The sequence below is a fragment of the Ambystoma mexicanum genome, chromosome 11 (genome assembly GCF_040938575.1).
Source record: "Ambystoma mexicanum isolate Mex_15411 chromosome 11, UKY_AmexF1_1, whole genome shotgun sequence".
NCBI lineage: Eukaryota > Metazoa > Chordata > Amphibia > Caudata > Ambystomatidae > Ambystoma > Ambystoma mexicanum.
The window spans coordinates 952,696,847-952,721,124 of NC_090934.1; the positions used below are offsets into that span (position 1 = coordinate 952,696,847).

A 24,278-nucleotide genomic window follows, 5' to 3' on the forward strand; every position below is an offset into this window, starting at 1 on the left:
ACGTTAAGAGGGCTCTGAAATTTTACCTACATCGTACACAGGAACTCAGGTCTACTCGACAACTGTTCATCGCATATGGTCTGTCGACGAGAAGAAAAGCAATCTCTAAACGGGTTAGCTCGATGGGTCTCATTGACGATTGCGTTTTGTCACTCCAAGGCCGGAAGGCCACTGCAAGGACATCCTAGAGCCCATTCTACAAGATCAACGTCCTCCTCAGCAGCATTATGGGCAGGAATTCCGCTGACGGACATATGCCAGGCTGCGGCATGGTCAGTGCCCCACACGTTTATCCGCCACTACTGCCTTGCCAGGCAGCATGCGGACGAGGTGCAGATGGGAAGAGCTGTCCTACCATCTGTTTCAGTAAGGTAAGCTCCACGCTGTGGAGAATCTGTTTTCTACCTTTTGATGACAGTATACTTTAGGTGGGTAAGGTTATATGAGTTAACTTATTCCTGCTGTACATATGCATTGTGTATTATGGTGAGGGTATATTACATTACATTCTCACCGCCGTTTCAGGTGTTACTGCTATACAATCTATTCTAAGCATGTGAATCCATGAAAGATCCAATGCTGGAGAAGGGAATAGTTTCTTACCTGTAACTCCATTTCTCCAGCATTGGTATCTTTCATGGATTCACATGCGCCCGCCAGCCTCCCCGGAATGCAATGTATTTGATTGATAAGTTTAACCCTTCCTACTTTCGAGGGTCCAAAATCTGAAGGGGAGCCGCGGGGGTGGGCCTCTTATACTGGGACGGCCTACGGAGCATGCGTAGGCGGGTCCTAAAAGGACGTAGATAGGACACAAAAGTGTCGGAAGTTTTCCTATAGGAAAAGGCTATATATGTGTACCAAGGGGTCCCAGTCTGACGACGGGGAATATTCTAAGCATGTGAATCCATGAAAGATACCAATGCTGGAGAAATGGAGTTACAGGTAAGAAACTATTCCCTTCTTACTCCCTCCTCCAAAACTAACACTGCTTTGGGAGCATCTAAAGATGAGGAATACATGGGAGGAACATCTAATCAAAAGAATGTTACCAGGGGGAAAGTAACTTGTTATTCTGTACCGTGGCAAAGAGGTCTGTGAGAGGAGATTCCCACCCCTGGAAGATCTGATCCACTTGAGTCTGGGCCAACTCCTACTCATGGCAGCTGGCAAAGGTCCCACTGAAGGAATCAGCAGCGAGGCTCTGAACACCCGATTGATGCTGCAAGAGGAGAAATATGTTGGGCGGAAGAACCCACTCCCATAGCCATCAGGCTTCCTTGGAAAGGTTGGTTATCAGTTTATATTGGCTTCCTAATGTAACATTGTAGTTGTGTGATCGGTAAGCTCACAGACTACTTTCCCCCTGAACAAGGGGAGGAAGGAGTGCAATGTCTTCTTCACTGATTGCAGAGCCCCAGGATGTTAATGTGGATTTGGGTCTTTCCAGTGTCCTCTGACTTTAAGGTTATCACTTGTGCACCCCCAACAGTCCAATGGGGTTTTTGACCACTGTTCTTTAGAATTGTGTATCTTGAAATGGGGCCCTGGCTATAGATTGTCTCGATCCTTCCACCAGCGTAGGCACTTCCTGAAGGAGACGTGTACGTGGATCTGGTCTTCTAATTTCCATGTTATTGGTTTCCATTGTGAAGTGGGGATGCTCTTGAATAATTGGCATTCTGAACCTGCAACAGGATATTAGGGGACTGCAGGAGGAGAGCGCTTGAAAACATTGCTTATTTTCTGACCACCGCTGTATGTAGGGGGTCAGGGCACATGCCAGCACCAGGATGAAGTTTATCCTCTTGATTTAGTTGCACCAGAGCAGTGTTGGATTTGATGTGTCCTCTGAGCAATTTCTGTTCCTGTGATGGCATAAACTGCAAGTTGCCAAAGTTGAACAAAAACACAAGTGATTGCAATAGTGCCATACTGCCTCATTCCAACTTTAGTGGTAATTTCAATAGTAAATCTGTTGAATTACTGCCTAAATCGGTTACCGTTACCAGCACTCGTTCCCGTGGATTTATCACAGTATTCCGAGGCATGGTATGGCAGTGTTAGTCCCCATTTTTGGAGTCCATAGGACTTGTCAGATTTACCGCAAGCAGTATTTCCGCTGTGGTAAAGCTGTCCATTTTTGGCATGAAAGTAGAGGACTTGCCTCCAGCGTGATGCAGGAGGTAAATCCTCCACTTCAAGGCCAATCTCTTAGCTTGGTGGTGGTGTAAAAAAACAGCTGTAATTTTGTTACTTTTGTTACTGAAAAAAAAATCGTGATAATATAATTACCACCATAATCTATTGGGAGGATATTTAGGTGTGTTGTCTGTATGGCCTCTGACCAACCAATCACCCATATATGTATAGAGGTGGGGACCTTGCCTCCAAAGCTGTCCTGCCACCATCATGAGGCATTTTGTGAATACGTGCTAGGATTACTTGATGCCATAGGGCAGCCCCGTGATCTGAACATTTTGGTCGCAGATCCTGAGCCGGAGATAGATAGATATATATATATTTTTTTTTTTAATGGGTATGTGGAAGTGTGCATCCTCCACATCTGCGGATCCAAGGTAATCTCCTTCCAGCAACAGAGGATTGATGCTCTACACTAGGATTAATTGAAAAGACTGATAATAGTTGCCTTTTATATGTATTAAGGCATTCGCCTGAATATAGCCATCCCCCCTGCGCCAGGGGGTGGTGGAGGAGAAGAATACCGGACTTGTAATGGCCTGCCACCCTGAGCCTAGTTCGGCCCAAGCGAAGTGAGGGTTCGGGCAGTTACGGGCCCCATACACCCCCTTAAAGGGTTGATAGCGGATCACACCGCAGGGCTCAGTCAATGATGTGAATAGTTGTAATTCTTTTGGGGGGAGGGGATGAGTTGTGCTCATTTTGCGCATGCCCAAACTCCCATCGAACAAGAAAACAAGATGGCTGCCCTCATAGTGAATAGAAAAGTGGGGGTCTGACGGGGGAAGGATGGCAGGAGCTAGGATCCCCAGGCCAGCATGTAAGTCTGGGTGTTTTTAATTGTGGGTCAGGGGGCAGGGCTGGGCAGCATGGCTATAGCGGGGGGCTAGGTGCTGAGGCGTCAGAAAAAACATGGCAGCACCCAGGGGATGGGAGTGGGGTGGCTGGTGGAATATGGGCAGGACACTGGTAGTTCCCGCTAGCCTTTCCAGCCATCTAGTTGGCTGAGTGCCCTTCCCCAGCTGTGAATAAAGGTTATGAAACATTGCCCTTGTTCTGAGGTATTTCGAGATCTCATTCTTGAGTGTTGTATAGATTTCATTAAATTGCTAGCATGGTCCAGTTTCTGAACCGCAATCCTTTTGTCTGAAGGGCTGGGAAACTTCCAATAATGTGTGATGGTCGGACGTGCGGTCACCAGAATGTCTTGTATTAATGTAGGCTGTTATCCTCCCAATTTATAAATGTCCTTGGCATCAACATCTCCTTTTGACAATCACTTTTCTACAAAAGGTAAGTCTGCTTTTGTAATATTTTCTGATATGATTGCACCTCCAGATCATAGAGAAATCAAACCAAATGTGTTATAGAGTGCCCCGCGCTAACTGACATCTCCCACAGGACAACATGGAGGGGTATATTTTGTTCAGTCAAGTAGGTGTATGGTATCTCAAGAAAACCTTTTGTGTTTTCCTCAATTTGTGACAGCTGATTGACTTACTAGCCTCGCCAAATATTAACCAAGGAAAATAAATCTATCTGGACCCTCAGGTCAGTTCCCAGTCCCACTTTGACACATTGGGGCGCGACACCTACCTCAATTTGATATCAAATGTAGAATGAAATAAAGAAACAATTCACCTTGGTCGTCTCCCAGAAGAAAGGGCTGCACATTGTCCCTGCTACACATTCGGTCAATGGGAGAGCGAGTGCCTGATTTGAGCGGGTCTTTAAAGTTTCTGTACATTGAAAAGCAGGTTTAAATCTCCCAAAGTCTCAAGCACGCCTTAATGACCATACATTGGGGGGTTTGAGGTGGGTTTATGTAGAACTACGGTAAACTGGGAAAGTGACGTGAACCCATATTCCGTGACTGCCCTGTCCCAGCATTGGAGTGTGCTTGTGGTATATGCCAGCGCATTGGTATCAAAGGATCCAGTCTCAAGGTCAGTATGCAGGGCTGACTCGTGATCTGAGAGTGCCAGACACGAGGGGCGGAAGCGGCAGGTCATTCAGTAGCGTGGTGTCGGCCAGTAATGACTTTTCTAAGTAGGAGAACCGTGTGTGGAGGGGCAACTGACTGTTAAGGTGTTTACACTGGAATGTATTATTTTTAATGTCAGCACGAGCTCTCATCCCTGCAGGGAAGATGAGGAAGGGTGGCCGTTGCTTTTGGGTTATAAAATGTTTCTGCGCTGCTTTGAGACCGGATATGGCAGTTGTAATTGGCTAATGAAATGTGCGTCTTGTTTGTATAGTGCTTTGAGCTCTCTGTGGAACCGATAAGAAGCCACATATAAGTTTAACAGTAACTGTTAGTTTTTTTTTTTTATGGCGCACAACTGCATCTGTATTAAAATTCGGTTCCATATATCGTGTACTTAGGCTCGTTTTTTGTGTCTTTCAGGTGGCCCGTCTTGCAACTGGTCCACGGTATACCGAAAGCGCTGCCTTCTTTTACACTGCCGCAGCCTCCATCTCTGCCTCAACTTGAAAGGCAGCGGCATTTCTGAACTATTGGCAGGTAATTCAGACTCTGTTGAAAAGTGTGCTCGCTAGATAACATGCCCGACTCCCACCCTTCGCTTCTGTGCCAGCGTCTGGAACAAGGACTGAGCCAGGTAGTAGCTAGAATTCCAAACTAACGTTATCCGCGGAGAGAACAGAGCGGCTCGGCCTCCCCAGTGCTACCCCCACTCATGTGGTGTTAAATGATCAGTTTTATTCATTCAGGTGGTTGTGTGATGAATGGGTGTACTTGGTCACTCCCTATGGCAGGGGTATGCAATTCCCATGATACATGGCTATTGACTATGCTGTTGGGAATGATGGGAGTTGTAGTCCAAAGCATCTGGAGGGCCAAAGATTTCAGACCGCTGCTCTATGGTATGTGCTGTAGCCAGAGGTGTGGCTGGGAGGGGGGGGGCTATAGCCCCCGGTGTTTTGGTTGTAGCCCGGGAGAGAAGCTCAGGGGTTACAACCAAAAAGGCTTGCTAGCCTCCAGTCCCAACAGTCCCAAAATTAGCATATCCCTGGATCTTTTCCAGACCTAGAAACATCCTTGACTGTAGCGCCACCCACGCAGTAGTCCATTCTAATACATTACGGTCCCATGATACCTGGCTATTGACTATGCTTTTAGGAATGATGGGAGTTGTAGTCCAAAGCATCTGGAGAGCCAAAGATTGCAGACCCCTGCTCTATGGTATGTGCTTTAGCGCCACCCGCTCAGATGTCCATTCTTATACATTATGGTCCAACAGACTGTATAAGGGAGCACCAGGACTGGGAAGTGGTTTCCCAGTAATTTTAATCTGGCAAATTTGATGCACTCCAAGGACAGCAGGGCTGGACATTAGACAGTCGCCTGTCAGACAGTCTTTGCATGTGATTGGTTGCTCCACGTTCACCTTGACACAAAACATGCAAGAGGCATATTTCAGAAACGAAATATGAACAACCAAAAGTGTTGGGCGGCTCTTGATCAGGTGAAAGAAGGCTAGGGACTGCTTGCTTTCAGGCTAGGTTTGAGTAGCGTAAATCAGCAAGCATAGGCAAGACAATGGGCAGATTCTCAAATATGAGCTCAAATGAAAGAAATGCAGAGAATACGCTCCTTTCATTTGCACGCATTGCCGAAATGCTCAGGTCGCCATATTCAAAAAGGTGACCTGAACGTTTCTTGAGGGGCTGGAGAATAGCACAAAGGTGCACTGTCTGGCCCTGTTGACATTAATGTATGATGGGCTCCCAGCAACGTCATGCACTACAACAGACCGGTCTAGGGCTGGTCTCAGCGAAAGGCTTACAAAAGCATTTCCATCCGTTTTGGGAATGGAAATACAAGTGTGACACGTGGATGCCGTACTTAAAAAAAAATAATTAAAAAAAAGAATTTTAAAAAAGTTTTTAAAAAAAGCAAATCGTGACATGGTCAGAAATGACTGTCATGATGTGCGCCTTTTCCAAAAGGTGCATGGGGAGGACACTTAATTCTGGGCATTTCAAAGTGCATTCCGTTTCTGAATTCAGGATGCACTTTTATATGGCCTGCATTGCCCCTTATTTGCACAAATACGCAAAGGGAGGGAGGGAGGCACCTGGGATGCACCCATTCAGGTGCCGTTTGTAAATTGGGTTTCTCTTTTTCTTTGGTACAAGTGGCCTCGCTGGTGCCAACACACGTTTTGAGACTCTGTCCCACTATGTCTGCCTTTTTTGGGGGGAAGGTAGGGATGGAGAGAGTGACGCTGCCGCCTCTAGATGACCAGGGTGTGTCTCTGGGGTAGAGCAGTACCTATGTTCGCATGGTGCATGTGGTCAGTGACTGCATAGACTAACTAACTCGAGGACCGCCCCATCCTGCACCATGCAGCCCCTGCTTTGCAGCCATGCGCCCGTTACAGTGGTCGATCCTCAAGTGGCAGTGCAATTATTTTTTGATTTTAATAATTTTTATTGTTTAAGGTTATAATGATAAAACATGTGTTAGCAAGTTACAGACTTTAAGAGGAACTTATTACAGAATAAAATGAACAGTTTGATATTAACTAGCGAAGATATTCATTAAAACCAAAAGCATTCATTAAACAAATTGAGTTATTGTACATATTTCAAAGAACATAGTTGATGTTAGTAATATAAAGGCAGTGCAATTATTTTTGTGTGTAGTACCAGCAAGCCACTGTCAGTTGTATATAACTGATGTAAACCAATGGAAGCAAGCGAGCACTCCAGGGTTGAATGTTTAGCTGCTCCTTGAAGCTCTGTGCTGAGCCCCAGCCCAGATGGATGGTCATCCTAGCATTTCTAATGGTAGGTTATGTCTATTTAGACCAATGGCATTTCCGAACCCCTTTTGTTCCTGCAAATGTTTAACCTAAATATCTGGCCTCGCCACAAATATAATATATGAAATGCAGAGAAACTTTAATCTTATATTTGTAGGTTTTGGAAGCTGAGAGGGGCAAGCGTTCCACCTGCTCCTAAACTAGTGTGCATTAAGAGAATTATTGTTTTTTCTCCTGTTCTAAATCAAGTAGGACATCGACATCATCATGTGTAAAAGGTTTATAAAATACTATGCGTTGTGTTGGATGAGCGTTAATGCAGATCGTGGCATATTTGCATTTTAGGTAGAAGAGCTTTAATGGACCAGGCCTTCTGTTGTGCAGGAAACAGCACACATACTCTGCTCTGAAGACAGGCGTATACGTGTAAAGAGGGTTTTTCAGAACCTACTCTTGCAAGTGGTTCTGAGACGCCATCTTCAAAACGCAGCAAGATTGCGCTCAAGTATTTGAGCAACTGAGAAGTCTTGCATAGTAGACTTAGGAGGAGATGCTACTGGTGTAAAGTACAGTTAACTATAGCAGAGCCTGTTAAGCAACAAAGGTCTATGGTGGTAAGTACACAAATATACTATTTATTAGTACAGGGTTGGATCCAGTTCAACACACGAATAGTTAGGTAAAATCACCATAAAACATATATACCGAACATTTGTTTCAACCAAGATGGGTTGCCTTCCACATTAGTATTTAACACATGCACAGGTATAATATACACTGTGAGATACAGAATAAAGGCTTATAGTTAAATTAACAAGCATGAAAATCAGTATATGCAGCACACAAGGACGCTCTGTGGCGAGTGACTGGGGGGGACAAAAGATACGCACCTCAGAGTAACTTCGATCCGTGGCACACCACGGTTTATTGCTCAAGGAGAATGGCCAGCGGTCATCTCTGAATCAACAGGCTCCATGAAACTTTACACACACACGCACACACGCGCGCGCACACACACACGCGCGCTCTTAGCGTTCGTCACTGACCATGCAAACACTAAACTACAAAAACATTCCTTCCCTTTTCAAAGTTCAGTCTGGTATAAAATCAGCTGATGCCATAACACAGTTTGCGCCAGTGTCAAACTAAATTTTTAATAGGTTTAAATAAGTGATGTCCGTTAACGCAACACCTAACGACCACTGTGTAGTAAAGATGTATATAAAGTCACAACAAACTGAAGGCTCAAAAGACATTGCAAAAAGTGTTCTTGAGGTGGGACCAGGCCGCAATCGATTGCGACTAAATGCAAACAAAGTCAATTCACTGGTTAAATCATTGGATGGGAAATCAACAATAGATAAAATTGAATACACGACTCTTTTGGAGACCTATCGAGAGAAGAACACTACCAAAGCTAGACCGGACTTTATACAGTCACATGCTTGGGATGCCGAGCTTTATTCAACTTTTTTTTCTTTGAGTTAAGCTCTAAGATTGTTTAAGAACAAACTGGATTTGATCAGCAAAAGTAAGGTTAAACAATTGAAACAAACCTACAAAAATTGGCTAATTAGCCATAAGCATATAATGTTACAACGAGATGCAGAAAATATGATGAAAACGCTTGCCAACAAAACACAAGTGACTTTTGGGCTTATTTAAATAATATCTCAACTCCCCAAGGTGCCATTATAAAATCTATGATACCAGAAGAAGTATGGCTAAGGCATTATGCAGGAATTTTTTATAACAATTCCATTAAGCTGGACACATCACTACCTATGGAGCATGAATGGTCAATCGAAATAAAGAAAGAAGATATATACAGTAACATTACAAAATTAAGTACTTCAAGAGCTCTAGGGCCTGATGGACTAACAAATCATCTATTAAAACAACATCCAGATCTATGGGCTGAATTTTGCTATTCATTGTTTACATCAATTTTACTGAAGCGAAAGATACCCACATCATGGCGGGGTGCTACTGTAGTGCCGATCTTTAAAAAGTGTAATCGAACTGACCCAAATAATTATCGGCCCATAGCACTGCTTGATGTGGTTGGGAAAATATTTGCCTCTCAGCTCCAAACCCAACTACTAAAATGGATCCAAGACTCAAAAAGGTATCACCCTCGTCAAACAGGATTCGTTAAAGGAGTTGGATGTGGGTTGAGTTTGACAATTCTGAACTTCATAAAGTTGGAAGCAATTCGCCAAAATAGAAAGATCTATGTAGCGTTTGTTGATCTGTCCAGCGCTTTTCATACAATTGACCGAGAGATGCTCTGGAAGAAGATGAAGAACTGGAAATGTCCAGAAAATCTACTCCAGCCCATAAAAGAACTCCATACGAACACAGAAATTAAGGTCAGATTAGATTCTGGTGGAACCTTGAGTAAGTCGATAAGAACAAACCAAGGAGTGAAACAAGGCTGCCCGTTAGCAGCCACGCTGTTTGGTCTATTTCTGTCTGATATTGGAGAAAGTCTAGAAGCTGTAACTTCCTTCCCACCAAAAATTAATGGGATGATTGTAAATTGGATGCTGTATGCAGATGATATCGCATTACTGGATTTAACGCCAAATGGTCTAAAAAGAAAGTTGGTAGCCCTAGAAGGATATGTGGAAAAAAACAAACTAAAAATCAATCCCACAAAGTCTGAAATAATAATTTTGCAAGACCTCAGCAGAACTAATAAACATTGCACAATCTCCATTTCGGAGCATGTTTTGTGTTCTGACAATCTGAGATGTGTGAAAAAAGCAAAGTATCTAGGAATGTGGATCAACAGTAATATTAATGATGCACCTTGGGCAGAAAATGCCAAACAAAAATGCAAACAATTAGCATGTCAAGGAGTCCTCATAAATAAAAAGTTTGGGAAATTCTCCCTATTACCAGTGTTGGCTCACTACAATCAAAAAGTACTGCCAACACTGATTTATGGTGCTGAAAGTGCTTTAGAAGTGTCTGCGACCCTGTGTCCAGAATTAGAAAATGAATACTGGAGGCGAGTTCTGTATCTACAAAAAGGAATCTCGAGTGTGTGTGTGCGATATGAACTTAATTTGATATCCATGCAGGCCTGTGTGCTATGGAACAAGTTATCCATTTACAGGAAAATAATAATAGATGATTGCACTCCTCAGTTTAAGATTCTACGAGACGCTCTGAAGGGAAATCCAGAAACCCTACTGTGTAAATGGGCACCCGGTTGTTGTAACCATTTAACGGAGTTGGGTGTTGATCAAGACACACTGAAAAAGAACCCAGATTATGTCAAGAATAAGCTATGGGAACAGGACTGGTGTGCGACAGTCGATGGTCGTAATCGTCACAAGCTCCTGGAAGATGCGGCTATTGAAGCAAAAGATCGGAAGATAGCGCTGCAATATCTGATGAGGTCACCTAACACAAGACATCGAGCAACTTGCATGAAATTTCGCTTGAACCTATTTAATACAAGAGTAAGTCAAGATATAAGAGCTCGGAACGTGACAGCGAAGCTAAATTGCCGCTTCTGCAATAAACGGCAGGAGACCCTAAAACATCTAATATTGTACTGTGGAAATCTGAAAGATATGAGATCCCTGCATTTAGGAAACATAGTGAGGCATTATTCCACCCTATGCGGAGAAGAGCTATGGTGAAAATTTTACAACCCCTGTGGGAACGATATATATGGGTTGACAAACCTCCTACAAAACCTGGAATTTATGCCAAAAGTCTGAAACAAATAGGATGGAAATCGTCCTGAGTAAGATGTATGTGTGCCAAGGAAGCAGAGATGCTAATATGGGATAATGAAGAAACAAAACCTTCAAATCAAATACTGACTGAGAAAGCTGAAATTACAAGTCAGACATGAGGCGGCTACCATACATTAACGCACAGGTCAACGTGCTATGTGACGTTGTGGTAATTTGTTTCTACTCTGCTTCCTGGACACTTTGTATGGGGGGAATGGGAATTCTTTTTAAAAAGGTTTGTATAAACTAAATGAAATAATAAAAAAAAAATGAGCCAGGCATTACCTCCATGTCCCCTACTTCATACCAGTACTTGTGTTTGGGGCACAGTGCCTCATACACAAATACTGGGACAAAGAAGAGTAGTGCTAGGAGTAATGAAGATTACCAATAAGTAATCCAGACATTAAATACACACACACCATTCACCATACACTCACACAGCCACGTGTATATTTACATTTGCACCCTTTCACCATACACTCACACTCAGGCAACCACCCATACATCATGCGTTCACACACATTACATTATATACATATACACGCACACACATTTAAACCAAATACATTTTCTTACCTTTTTTGAATCCGTTGGTCCAGGAAACAAGGCCTTCAGCTCCCTGCAGCATCCAGGAACGCGTATTCCCGTCATTTGCAGAGGATCTGGAGGCCTCTGTCATGGGGTGAGGGTAGCCCTATGACTTCAAGAATAAATAGTTTATTTTTTAAGTGACTCTGCCTTCATAGAGACATTATTTCCATTACGGTTTCTTTATGAAGGCAGAGTGACTTCAAAAACAAACTATTTATTTTTGAAGTCCGACAGAGACCCCTCCCAGAACATGTGGTAGCGGTCCCCCCGCACTGTGGAGGCGGCAGGGGGCCCCCGCTATGCCGGTGGCCAGGCAGTGAGAATACTATCAAAGTTTCCCTTTTTGAAGCAGTAATGTGCCCATTCAACAGTGCAGTCCACACGCAGGCAAGTGCAGTCCAAATGCAGGCCCAGCAGAAAAATCAGACTGTGGCGATACAATATATGCATAGCATGGCTTTAGACTGCTTGCTGGTTTATCCCACCAGTCCAAAGTAGGAAGGGAAGGTACCCGGTTTAGAGTTTCCATGTCAACTTGAAGGCAAACGTGTGTTATGGGATGGTTGGCTTTACCAATACTGTTTGATGCAGCAGTCCTCCAGCGGGTTTTAGGAGGTCCTTCGGTTGCTTGGATCTTGTGGATGACAGTCTTGAAAGGCTGCAGGTCCTTTCTTTATACAGAATTCGGGCTGTGGGGGGTCAGCAGCCCACCAGTGAAAGGGACCTGTAGCATTCAAATAGAAATTGCTTGTCCAATCATTGACAGCCTACCACCACACCATTTTCCCAGCAACAGGATTTACCGTGGCTCGTGTGTATTGGGATCAAACCGTCCAAAGATGCAGTGTCAGCCAGTTCAAACACACAAAAACTGACTAGGAGTCCCTGGGTCTGACTGCCGCCAAAATGCGTGCCCTGATATGATACTTTCCAACCTGAATGGGAAGGAAAGAGACCAAAAGAGTCAATTACACAGAAAAAGAAAGTCACCTACTCAGTGAAAAGCCACAGGTCAATTGCCACCTGAACAAAAGTAGCGACAATTGTAGAAAAAACTATTCTGACTAGCCAAATGTAATCTTGATAGGCCATCAGACGTCCAATTCAGATGTGGCCTTAAACAATGCCTTGCTATGTGTTAGAGTTGAGGGGCGTTTTACTATGCTTGTTAATCTGTCTGTAGCATAGATGTACGGCTCTTTCAAATAGATTGTTTCCTCCCACGTATTCCTTATCTACGATAAATCCACTTCCAGCTTGCTGGCCTCGGAATTTTATTTCCCAGTAGAGGGTGCTGCGGGTCAACGTCCCTCGAGTCGGTGTCACTCAAAGGCCACCGTATCAGCGTCGATGTCATCATAGGTATATATAGTCTCGCGCAGCGTCCGTTGTTCAGTTCCATTTTTCTGCGCTTCGAAAGCCTCGGAGATGCAACGCTTGGTTTCTCAGTGAATCTTTGCTAAACTTCGATTTTAAAAATTCTTTGAATCATCGATGGCATCTTTGTCCGCTTCATCGACGCTGCGATCCGGTTTCAATAAATGCCGGGATTGTGGAAAAAATATGTCGTTAGCCGATCCTCACAGAATCTGCCTGTGGTGCCTATGCTCAGAGCACCAGTGTTTGGAATGTGAGTTATGTATGTCCATGCCGGCGAAAGCCTTGAGGGATCGTAGAGGGAAGCTGGAAAAAGGTAAAACCGTTAAATCCTCTACCGCTTCGAAATTGTCCTTGATCTAGACATTAGTCTCCTCGCCATCGGAGAAAACATTCCCGCTTGAGAGCTCGTAATGGTTATGACCACTCATCCAGATCGAGACATACTAAGAAGAGGCGTCATAGATCACCTTCCTCTTCATCTTCCAACTCACCAGAAAGGGTCACCTGCCCCACTAAACACAGCTCTCCAGCTAAGTGGGAGGAATTTTGCAAAAAAATGCTAAAGGTCCCCCTCAGAGATGCCTGGAGGTGATACCCCGGGCGAAAGACCCAAAAAAGGGAAACTCTGTGAGTCGTCTACCTCAGCAAATAAAAACCCTCAAACGTTATGAACCCCCGAGTAGAGACAAGGGCCCTTCGAACAAGAGGTCATCGCCGTCGTCGACCCCAATGAAGGAGAAACCATCGAAGCCTCATGCCCCGACTGCACCACCGGCACTCGTGGCGTTGAAGGATCCTTCGAAGGCATTGAAAGGGGCTTCGGCCATATCGACGACATTGAGTAGAATTCAGATTCTCCCGACGACAGCGAAGCCATACTGGAGTATATATCGACGCCGTTTGTAAGTTTGTCGAGACCTATGACGTCTACATCGACAACTACAACCATATCTCAAGCAGTGTCGACCAATTTGGCTCCCTCATCACTTGAAATGGGTTTTACCCCTTACCCATGATCTACTAGTTCAGAGCTTTGTCCTCTATTTATGAGGAAGGGGAAGACTCTGATAATGAAAGGCCGTTTGGATTACAAACTACAAGAGTCCCTATTCCAGAGGAGCTAATATCAGAGGAAGTCAGATTAAAAGATCTTCAGGAGTCTTTGCAGGATGTCAGTGGAATAGATAATCTCCAGAAGCTGACTTCAGTAGACCGGAACCTGGGGTGCATGCAGACATGTCTTAGAGCTCTTATGGCGAGAATTATGGAATTTATGGTTTGGTCAGCTCCTGCACCCTCTTTCCAACAAGATGACTTAACAGACATCTTAGATAAAGGACCTCAAGGAGACCCTATAGTTCCTTTTCATGCAGCATTACAGAGAAAGATAACTGCAAATTAAGAAACACCGGAGGTTATCCCTGCAGTAAACAAAAAGCTCTCAGCGAAGTACAGAACGTCGGCCTCCTATCCTCTGTACTTAACTAAGCATCCGACCCTAGAGAGCTTGGTAGTACAGGCTGCGACTTCATCAAGCAGTAAATCGGCGTACCCCACAATACCACAAGATAGGGACAAGAAATTTGACGCCATGGCCAAAAAGTTCTTCTCGGCATGCAGGGGAGTGCACTTCATCAGCGACTGGCCATCTCCCAGAAGGGGAGGAACAAGACGCATTCTTGAATATCATCAAGGATGGGAAGGATGCGATGTGAGTTCCTCCAAACAGGTCTCGACTCTGCTGACAGCATCAGCAGAGCCATGGCGGCCAGTACCACAATCCGCAGATTTGCGTGGTTACGGAAGTCTGGTTTTGCTCCTGATGTAAAAGCCAAACTTCTAAATATGCCCTTTGACGGCACCTCTCTATTTGGCAAGAAAGCTGATGACAGTTTGGAGAATTTGCAAACCTCCAAAGTGGCAGCCAAATCCCTTGGGGCAGCAATTCGTCAAACTCCAAATCTCCCCTCAGGTACGTCCCGGAGGGGAAAGTCCTTTTGTTTTTACTCCGCATTCGGAAAAAGGCAGAGGGCAGCCAGCTGAAAGGAGCCAGAGACGATTTACCCATGGTGGACGGCTCAAAGGTACCAAGTCCGCATCAGCAGGTGCTGCCTTACCCTCAGCGTCTACGTCGGATGCTTCAAAACCCCTCTGAGGTCTCTCCTCACAAAACACCAGTAGGAGGCAGGTTAACTCAACATCTGACAAAATTTCAGGCTATTGCGTCAGATGCTTGGGCATTGGAAACAATTGCCCAGGGTTACTGCCTGCCTTTCCTACACACTCCTCGGAGTCATCCACTGGGGAGCAACTCTTTGAAGTTTCCAAATCGGTTCCTTATGCATGAGATTTTAGACCTGCTAGAGAAAAGTGCCATAGAACCGGTACCTGTAGCGGAGAGGAACAAGGGTTGGTACTCCCCTTACTTCCTAATACCAGAAAAAGACAAACGATTGAGACCCATCTTGGACTTAAGAGAATTGAACAAATTCCTCAGGAAGGACAATTTCAAGATGGTAACCCTTTCTCCGATCCTTCACTCCCTCCAGCTTCAGGATTGGTTGGTATCTCTGGACCTTCTGAATGCTTACTTTCTGTGCTTGAGATGTATATGCACATGAAAGTACCTGAGGTTCGCCATTGGCAGCTCTCACTATCAATTTTGGGTTCTGCCATTTGGGCTGACCTCCGCCCGAGGGTCTTCACCAAGTTAATGGCGGCCGTGGCAGCAAGTCTAAGGAGGGGAGGGATTCATGTCTACCCCTACCTGGATGACTGGTTGATCAGAGCAGTGTCCCCGGAGAAAGCTCAGATCCATCTAGATTATGTTTGCCACTTCCTCCACAAGCTGGGTTTCTCCCTCAATTTACAGAAGTCACAGATGATACCATCACATGGACTCCAGTTCATTGGAGCAGTCCTGGACACATCCCTGGGAAAAGCCTCACCACCAGAGCTGAGGACTCGAGATATTCTACAGATGGTGACCACATTTTAAAATGCCCAGCGTCTACCAGCCTTCGATTTTCTTGAGGTTCCTCATGGCATCCTGAATTTTTCTAGTGCCAGAAGCTCGCCTAAGAATGAGATCTCTCCAGTGGGTGCTAAGGACCCAGTGGTCTCAATTCTCAGGAAGGATGTCAGATCTCCGACAAATCCTGAACAGAGTAGCACGAGACCTTCAGTGGTGGGCCTGTCGGGAGAACAGCTTAAAAGGAGAACTGTTTTGGCAACCATGGCCGGAGACGACAGTAGTCACGGACGCCTCACTCACGGGGTGTGGAGCCCATACCAACGACTTAACCATCAGCGGTCATTGGTCTCCATCGGAGTCCAGACTACATATCAACCTATTAGCGCTGAGAGCAATCGGACTAGCACTGAAAGCTTTTCTGCCATCCGTACAGAGAAAATAATTTCTGATAATGACGGACAACACAATAGCCAAGCACTACCTCAACAAAAGAGGAGGCATAGGATCACTGCCAATGTGCAGAGAGGCAATGCAGCTCTGGTTCTGGGCAATTCAAGAAGGAATCTCTCTATCGGCTGCTCACCTAGCCGGAGAGAAGCACACAGCGGCAGATGCTCTGAGCAGGCAGACCAGTGTCCCACGAGTGGGAACTAGCTCAGGAAGTCCTTCAAGAGATCACCCTTTGGAGAACCCCTCAGGTAGATCTGTTCGCAACAAGTGTCAACAGGAAATGCGAACGATACTGCTGAAGGGAATTTCCCCCGGTAGGAGCTCTAGGAGATGCGTTTGTGGTGGACTGGGAGTTTCCACTTCTGTACGCATTTCCTCCAGTCCCCGTCATTCCTCACATAATAAGGAGGCTCAGGAGATTCCGGAAACCCATGATTCTAATTGCCCCGGATTGGGCCAGGAGAACATGGTACCCGGATCTTCTAGACATGTCCATCTGTCCCCCGATTCGTCTTCCACAAAGAGAGGATCTTCTCTCGCAAGAGGAAGGTCACGTTCTCCATCTGGATATCAGGACTCTCAACTTTCACGCTTGGTTTCTGAAAGGTTGACATACAAAGATTGGGACCTCCCGGATGACTTAATAGAGGTGTTGCTTTCGGCCAGAAGACCAGCAAATAAATCTTTATACTGCTGCCATTGGAACAAATTCTGCAGCTGGTGTAGAGATAAGGATATTAACCCTTTTTCATATAGTACACCAATGGTGTTCTCTTTCCTGCTATATTTGGCAAATTCAGGACTTCAAGTTGGCACAATCAAGGGTTACCTCGCAGCGTTATCAATCTTTAAATGCACGGCTGAAGAACCCTCATATTTCAATTTGCCTCTAGTCATTCCGTTTCTGAAAGGGTTGACTAATGTCTTTCCCCCAACTCCTTTTCAGGTTCCCCTGTGGGATTTAAATCTCGTCTTAGCATTTCTAATGGGCACACCATTTGAACCTCTTAATTCCTGTCCATTAAGGTTTCTCACTCTAAAAACAGTCTTCTAGTGGCTTTAACTTCTGCCAGAAGAGTGAGCGAACTACAAGCTTTATCTTGCAAACCTCCACATACCATCTTTCACAAAGATAAAGTAGTTCTTCAAGTGAAGCCGAATTTCCTCCCAAAGGTTGCCTCCGAATTTCATATCACACAAAATATAACCTTGCCTTCATTTTACCCTCCTCCTCACCCAGGGAAAGAGGAAGAGAGATTGCACAGACTGGACCCAAGGCGTGCCTTGAGTTTTTACATTAACAGACTTGCAGGGATTAGGCAAGCAGATCAGTTGTTTTTGGGGTATGCACGACATAAACTAGGTTAACCTATCACTAAACAGACCATCTCAAGATGGACAATACTAACTATTATAGAGTGCTATAAATTGGCAGGAAAAGATCCTCCTCAACACCTCAGGGCTCATTCAACCAGGGATATCGCAGCCTCGTCAGCTCTCCAAAGAGGAGTTCCAATTAAAGACATCTGTGCGGCTGCCACATGGTCGTCCACACATACTTTCACCAAATTCTACAGTCTAGATTCCTCCACTAGCCAGCACACTAAATTTGGGAAAGATGTGTTGCACTCTGTGCATTCTTAGTCACAAAATTTTACTGCCACCTCCTGTACACATTACTGCTTTGGGAGTGTATCAAAGATAAGGAATACGTGGGAGGACCCAATCCATTCAAAGAACAAGTTACTTACCAACTGTAATGTTCTTTCGACTGGCTGTTCCTCCCACGTATTCCTTATCGCCCCTCCCATCCTACCCGCAGTAAAACTTCCTTGTAGTTGCAGCCTACGCTCCTTCAGGGTACTAACCATCTCATACTAGACAAACACAGCACCTCAAAACGAAACTGAACAACGGACGCTGCGCGAGACAATATATAACCATGATGGTGTCGGCGCCGATACTGAGGCTTTCGAGGGACACCGACTCGAGGGATGTTGACGCGCAGCACCCTTTACTGGGAAGAAAATATACGAGGCCAGCAAGCTGGAAGTGGATTTATCAAAGATCAGGAATACGTGGGAGGAACATCCAGTCGAAAGAACGTTACAGTTGGTAAGTAACTTGTTCATCTAGATCAGAGCTCCAATCATGAGCATGAGGGGGCAGGAAGGCTGCAATGTTTTGTATTACAACACCTATTCATCCCTCACCATGGACTATGCCAGGTCGGACTAAAGTTGTAGACCAAAACATCTGGCAAGCCGAAGGTTACAGATCCCAGAGGAGGGCATTAGTAAGACCGTTTTTTTTAACAGCAATTGAAATGTCTTGGATCAATTTGACATTTTTAGTCAGAAAATTGAGGTATCGAGCATATGTTATGTTACCATGTTTTTATACTGCAGTGAATCCTCACCACAGCAGTTTTAGATATGCCTAAACAAAAGGGACCAACTCACGAAAAAGGAAAGAAATATCATGGTTTTTTTTAGGAGCAAAAACTGCATGCTTAAAATGCAAAAAAGCTCTTTTGTTTTTTTCCAAACGTTGTTTGAAAAACAGAAATAATAAATGTTTCACTTTTCAGTCAGTTACCTAGAACATGTAGGCAATCAGCCCCGCATCGGACATGGCTGGTAATGGCCTGCCAGCCCGAGCCTAGGCAGTCCCGAGTGAAACGAGGGCTGCACATTACTGCCCATGTCTGCCCCCAACAAGGGGGTGATGGCCATTCGCACCCCGGGGTTCATCCGGGATTCAAATTGTTTATATATTATTTTTCGGGAGCTTGGCTACGCATATTACACAATGACAATCTCCAGAGAAAAAGGAAAGAAAAGAAGGCCGCCGCCATAATTCTATGGCGGCGGCTGCAGTCGGTAGGGGTGCTGGGACTTGAGCACAAAGCTCTGGTCCAGCAGATAAGTCAGAAGGGAGGGTGGGGGTTTTAAAGGGTATGTTTTGGTTTGGTTTGGTAGGGCAGGACGGGAGGTGGCGAGGCAGCAGGCAAAGGCTCCCTGTTGCCGCCCCACAATCAAGATGGCGCCAGCCGGGGCAGTGCCTTGGGTGGCTGGAAAGAACGGGTGGTACACTGTGCTCTTCCAGCCACCTGATTGGCTGAGTGCCCTTTCCAGGGTGTGAATGCACTTTAACACTTGGCTGTGCGTTTGCTGCTCTGGAAAAATACAGGCTGAAAAGTAACCATGACCTCCAGGAAGTGGCGTGAGGAGTCCAAGGGTCACAGAAGGGATAGGGTCATGTGATGCTTTACCGTAAATTAAAATGTGCTTTGTCTCAAAAGCAGTTTCCTTTTATCACGCATTAAATTCAGCCAATAAAGTTATTTTGTGTTTAGTTGTCGCAACACGCATTTCAGTACCAGATACATACAAATGGTACAATGCCACAAAAGGATTCCTATATTTAGAAAATAGTTTTCAGCATACAGTATGTCATTTGCAACCTGTGATATCATTTTCAGTGGTGAGCAAAACATCTCATAATATAAAATAATGTTCTCACTTAACGGTATACTATTGTTAATTATATAATGTATACTATAATCAATAATATGTTCTCACTATTTAACCTTAACATGTCATTATTTCCTTGTACAATTCACACTTTTCATTCTATGATGCCTGCAATTAACAATATGATATATATATATATATCATTATCTGATGTTTGCTTTACAATATACACCGTATTGGTTTTGTAATGAACAATGTGTGTTTAAAAACAAGAATTATGTCCCCAAAAGTTCCTCTTAACAGTGCACAGAATTTCGAACTTAAATGATTAAATCATGAAGTAAAAGCATGAACACCCCTCCTGATACCAATGCTGTTTTTGAAAGTTAAAAATTCGTGGGTGAAAGAACAATAATAATTCGTGTCCATTTCTGTTATGTCTGAAATCAGACAAGTTCAGCATAAACGAGCGTTTTGACTCGGTCTCAGTCTTCTCATTGATTTTAAAATCTTGTTTACTTTTAATACAGGTTTCAAACATTTTACAAAACGAAAGAAAAGAGGGTCTGAAGCAGCATTATATTCCAAAATTAGAAGAGATGCAAATGAAAATAGCACTACTCTGACCAGTGGTACCATCACCACAGCAACAACTACCTCAGCAAGCACGACAGAAGAAAGCAAAACAACCTTACAACCAGTAACAGAAGCACCTTCAACCTCCAGTCAACCAAGACCGCCCTCATCAACGGCTTCAGGGTCCCCAATCTCACTGGCAACCACCAGCGCCTTCTTAACACCAGAGTCAACCTTAGTTGTCACACAAACATCTGTGACCACCACACAGCCATCAACAACAAACATTAATAAAACCTCACCAACAGCAGAGGCAACCACGCTAATTAAAGAAACAGCCCCCCTACTAACAGTTGAAATTACACTGAGCAATGTGACCTCTTCCCAACTTTCTATAGTTCCTACTTCAAACACCTTGCAGGCAACCTTAGCAAGTAGTGAAACTCTTACTACAACAGAAAAGCCTTCATTGACATTGGAACAAATTGTGGTGACCATCAAGACCAACTCAACCACCAAACAACCATCTCCATCACGAAGTACACAGGCCTTTTCAGCCACCACACAGCCAACAGTGGCACCCAAATCGGTAGGCTCGACTGTTATTGTAGTAGCACACGAGGATGCAGATAGGAACGTAGAGGTATTGGACGTCACCACACCATCACCAGTTGCAACTGAAACAAATACTGCTCATCATCATTCAGTGAAGGCAAATGATGTGTCTGTTGGGACCAACCAGTTGTCAAAAAATGAAACTCAGTCGGAAGACACAAGTAAACACCTACTGATGAATGTTACTGGGGAGGAAATCGCCACCGCAAGCCCTGCAATCGCCACTATCTCTGAAATCACTTCAGTAATAAAGTCTTTTGGAATGACAGCAAGCTTAACTGCCACTATGGTACCCACATTGCCTCTTTTGCCCACCACCACCGCACCCAGAACAAAAGTCCCCACTCGGCCTGAAGAGTATCTGACAACCAAAAAAGAAACCACCAAAACTACACTGCCCAGTGTGCAAGTAACGCACAGTGCTGGCTCGACCAAACATTCTGCCAAGAGTACGGACTCGTCAGAGAACGGCCAAAATGAGCCAAATGATGGCAAATATTTGGTTGCCACGTGGCCTTTAGCAAGACATTTGATGGACACAAGTTCACTCTTAGCAGTTCTTTTATTTGGAATCATATTTTTCCTAGCAGTTGTTTTTGTATTTGCTTCCCAGGCCTATGAGAGCTACAAAAAGAAAGACTATACGCAAGTGGACTACCTAATTAATGGAATGTACACAGATTCCGAACTATGAAAGGACATTTACATTAAGGAACTTCTACATTTTCCTATTGTAGAAAATGGGAAACTGTTGAACCGCTTTGTTTTTATATTTGCCTTTTAATGATAATACATGACAGTGCTTCCAAATGACACACAGTGCAATTTAGGAAAAATGCCATGAACTGTTCGTTTTTCGCAATTAATGGAAGTTGATGAACAAGACGCTACATTATTATATGAAGGTTTTTAATAATGAAAATCGATAAAACCTGATTGAAATTAAATCAATGACAACATTTCGATGTAGTTCTGACCTGGCGCTGTAACTAACCCAGCCTTGCTTCCATTTCAGGATGTGGTTATGGTGTATGTCCCAGAAATCCGGGTGGGGTGGGTTTAGTGGGAAGGGGGAGGCAGGTGGTTTCAGTCCAGTGTCTTATTGTTTACTTTTTTATTAATCTGGAATATGTTGAAATGCAGCAACATGAAGTGCCATTGCTGATCGTATTACTGATGACTGTCTTATTCTTGAATATGCATTAATGTGCCAAGTACAGCTATATTTTATTTTTGTATACATCCGTATAATAAAATGTTAAATCAAGTGCGTCTATGAAGGCTTGCATCATTTCCTCGTGAGAATAGTCTGATATGATTCCCAGTGATCTTTGAGACACCTTGTAAAGCGAGACTCAAAATGACAGGCAAAAGGATATTTGTTTTAGAAGATTAAAAATTAAGCTGCCATCATCCTGTTGTAAGGTATAGGGCATGGGCATTATGATTTTTATGTTACTTTGCCACCTGCAGTGTATCCACCTGCTCCACCTCCACTTCTATCCCTAACCCCTCTATATATGTGGCTTAAAATATTTTCGGTGGTAGCATTTTTTCCTGGTGGTATGCTAAGTTTGCCAAAGTGGCCTAATATGGAAAATTATTGTACAGAGACAACATGAACATAATATTGCAGTCTTGTGTTGTTGTTATGAACCTAAAAATCAGACAAAAGGACTCTGGAGTCGTTTCCAAAATTAACAGGGAAGACTACATTTACTGGTTGCAACCTGCATAAACCGCGTTCTATCAACTCACCGCCCAAACTAATAACCTAACCCGCCTCCAGTTCTCCTTCCCTTATATCCCTCATAGTCTTCTCTCCTTACATTGGTCGTACATCTGTTTCGGTATCCAAGCCCACTTTCTTGCAAAATAGAACGCTTTATAAACAATCAGTCTTCGGTTTCCATCTATCTTCCTGGCACCGTGTGGCTCTTCAGTTCCTGGTCAGTCGCTCTAGTCTGACGATATCTGATGTTTCCCTCTCATCGAGAGGTGTGGGGCCGATGCCACTGACGCACATCCGATCGAGATTAATACCCCATTGTAAAGCAGGTTTAGGCCAGTACAATCCAATATGGAGGTACAGGAGGCCTTCACCCAGTGCCCCCGAGAGCTTCCAAAAGCGTGTTCTCAATAGTCCTTAAACACATGCCCATGTAAGTAGACGTTCTAGGGAGCAAGCATTACCAACAGCCAATAGGTGGCAATATCCCTATCCAATGTTTGTGTAAAAAAAGAAAATTAGCAAATTTCTTGGACTCATACATAATTATAATACTGTAGGTATAGAATACTTTTGCCGGACTCCTCACATATGGTTTATTCACCCATTATGATCATAGTCATCTGATAGCCTTTGTGGCAACGTTTTACATTACACATCAGTTTCCCCCTGTCCCTCAGGGGCCATCAGCATTAACAGAGGTTACACAGAATATCTACAACACCTTTGTGTATTGTGTAAATCTTTTAAGATGAAGGTAAAGGAAAACTCCGCTTTCTGAAGATGCCCAAACTCGACCATTCAGCAATACATTTCATATTTCGAAAGATGTGCGAGTTTGGTTTGAAAATACATTGCATGAGGTTGGAGGATGTATCCCAGTGGTGCTGTACAGCTAGAAGGCAGCTTATATTTTTAGATATTGTTTTCCGCACATCCACTCGTTCCTTACAGTAGGATTATACAAATCCGAGGTAATCCATAATGCCTGGAATTTCCAATTTTGCATATCCCAAATGTATCAAACACCCAGTATTTATTGACAAAAACGTTCCTACACACTAAAATCTGCTTCTAATTTGATCAAGAAAATGTCATGTATTGAAAATTACAACAGTCCCAAAGAGTTTATAGTTATGTGGCAAAAATGAAAAGAAAAATAACCCCATCAATCTAAAAACTGCCAACAGAACTTAAAAAAAACAAATGATTTATCTGCGAGGTTCAGATAGCATTGCAATTGGTGCAATTTCTGTAAATTAACTCAGTCCTCGAGTTCACCCCCCCCCCCAGTCGACATCATGAAATCCTAGACTGCAGAAGAAACCACAGCTGAGTTGCTTTATGTTGCATTTATATTAATTTGTTTTTGCGTTTGGTTATGTAAGTGACCGTCTCTCTGGTCTGGTACAGATTAGCTTTGTAATGCGGTCGCTGGAGGTGGTAATTGGTGAATCCCTTAAAGCCTATTCCTGCCCTAATCTCGTGTCAGGGACACACATTGGAATTTACAAATAATCATGGCCAACCCTGTGCGTGTTTCATGGGAGTCACTGGCAGAGTTGGTGGCTACGCCAACACGGGTATATATCAGCTAAAAGCAGACCGGGAAGCATGTGGTGCGCTCATAAACTGGCTCACGCTGGGAGAGACTTGTGGGGCAGGCGAGAGGGCCTCGCGAATCACCTCAGATTACTTGATATGTGCTCACCAGCAGTGAGGGACCAGATGACCATC

The 24,278-nt window shown here is 44.1% G+C and overlaps 1 protein-coding gene across 6 annotated transcripts in view; it reads left to right on the forward strand.

Annotated features, from left to right (window-relative positions):
- Positions 1 to 22,079, forward strand: part of LOC138503961 (uncharacterized protein C11orf24 homolog) — a 606,597-nt gene extending 584,518 nt beyond the window's left edge. For all 6 annotated transcript variants that reach the window (XM_069624097.1, XM_069624102.1, XM_069624099.1 and 3 more), the window contains 2 exons: positions 4,610 to 4,726; positions 20,152 to 22,079. In XM_069624097.1, coding sequence (XP_069480198.1) covers positions 4,610 to 4,726; positions 20,152 to 21,506 — 1,472 coding nt within the window. In that variant the 3' untranslated portion in view covers positions 21,507 to 22,079. The remainder of the gene's footprint in view (positions 1 to 4,609; positions 4,727 to 20,151) is intronic.
- The last annotated feature ends 2,199 nt before the right edge of the window (positions 22,080 to 24,278 follow it).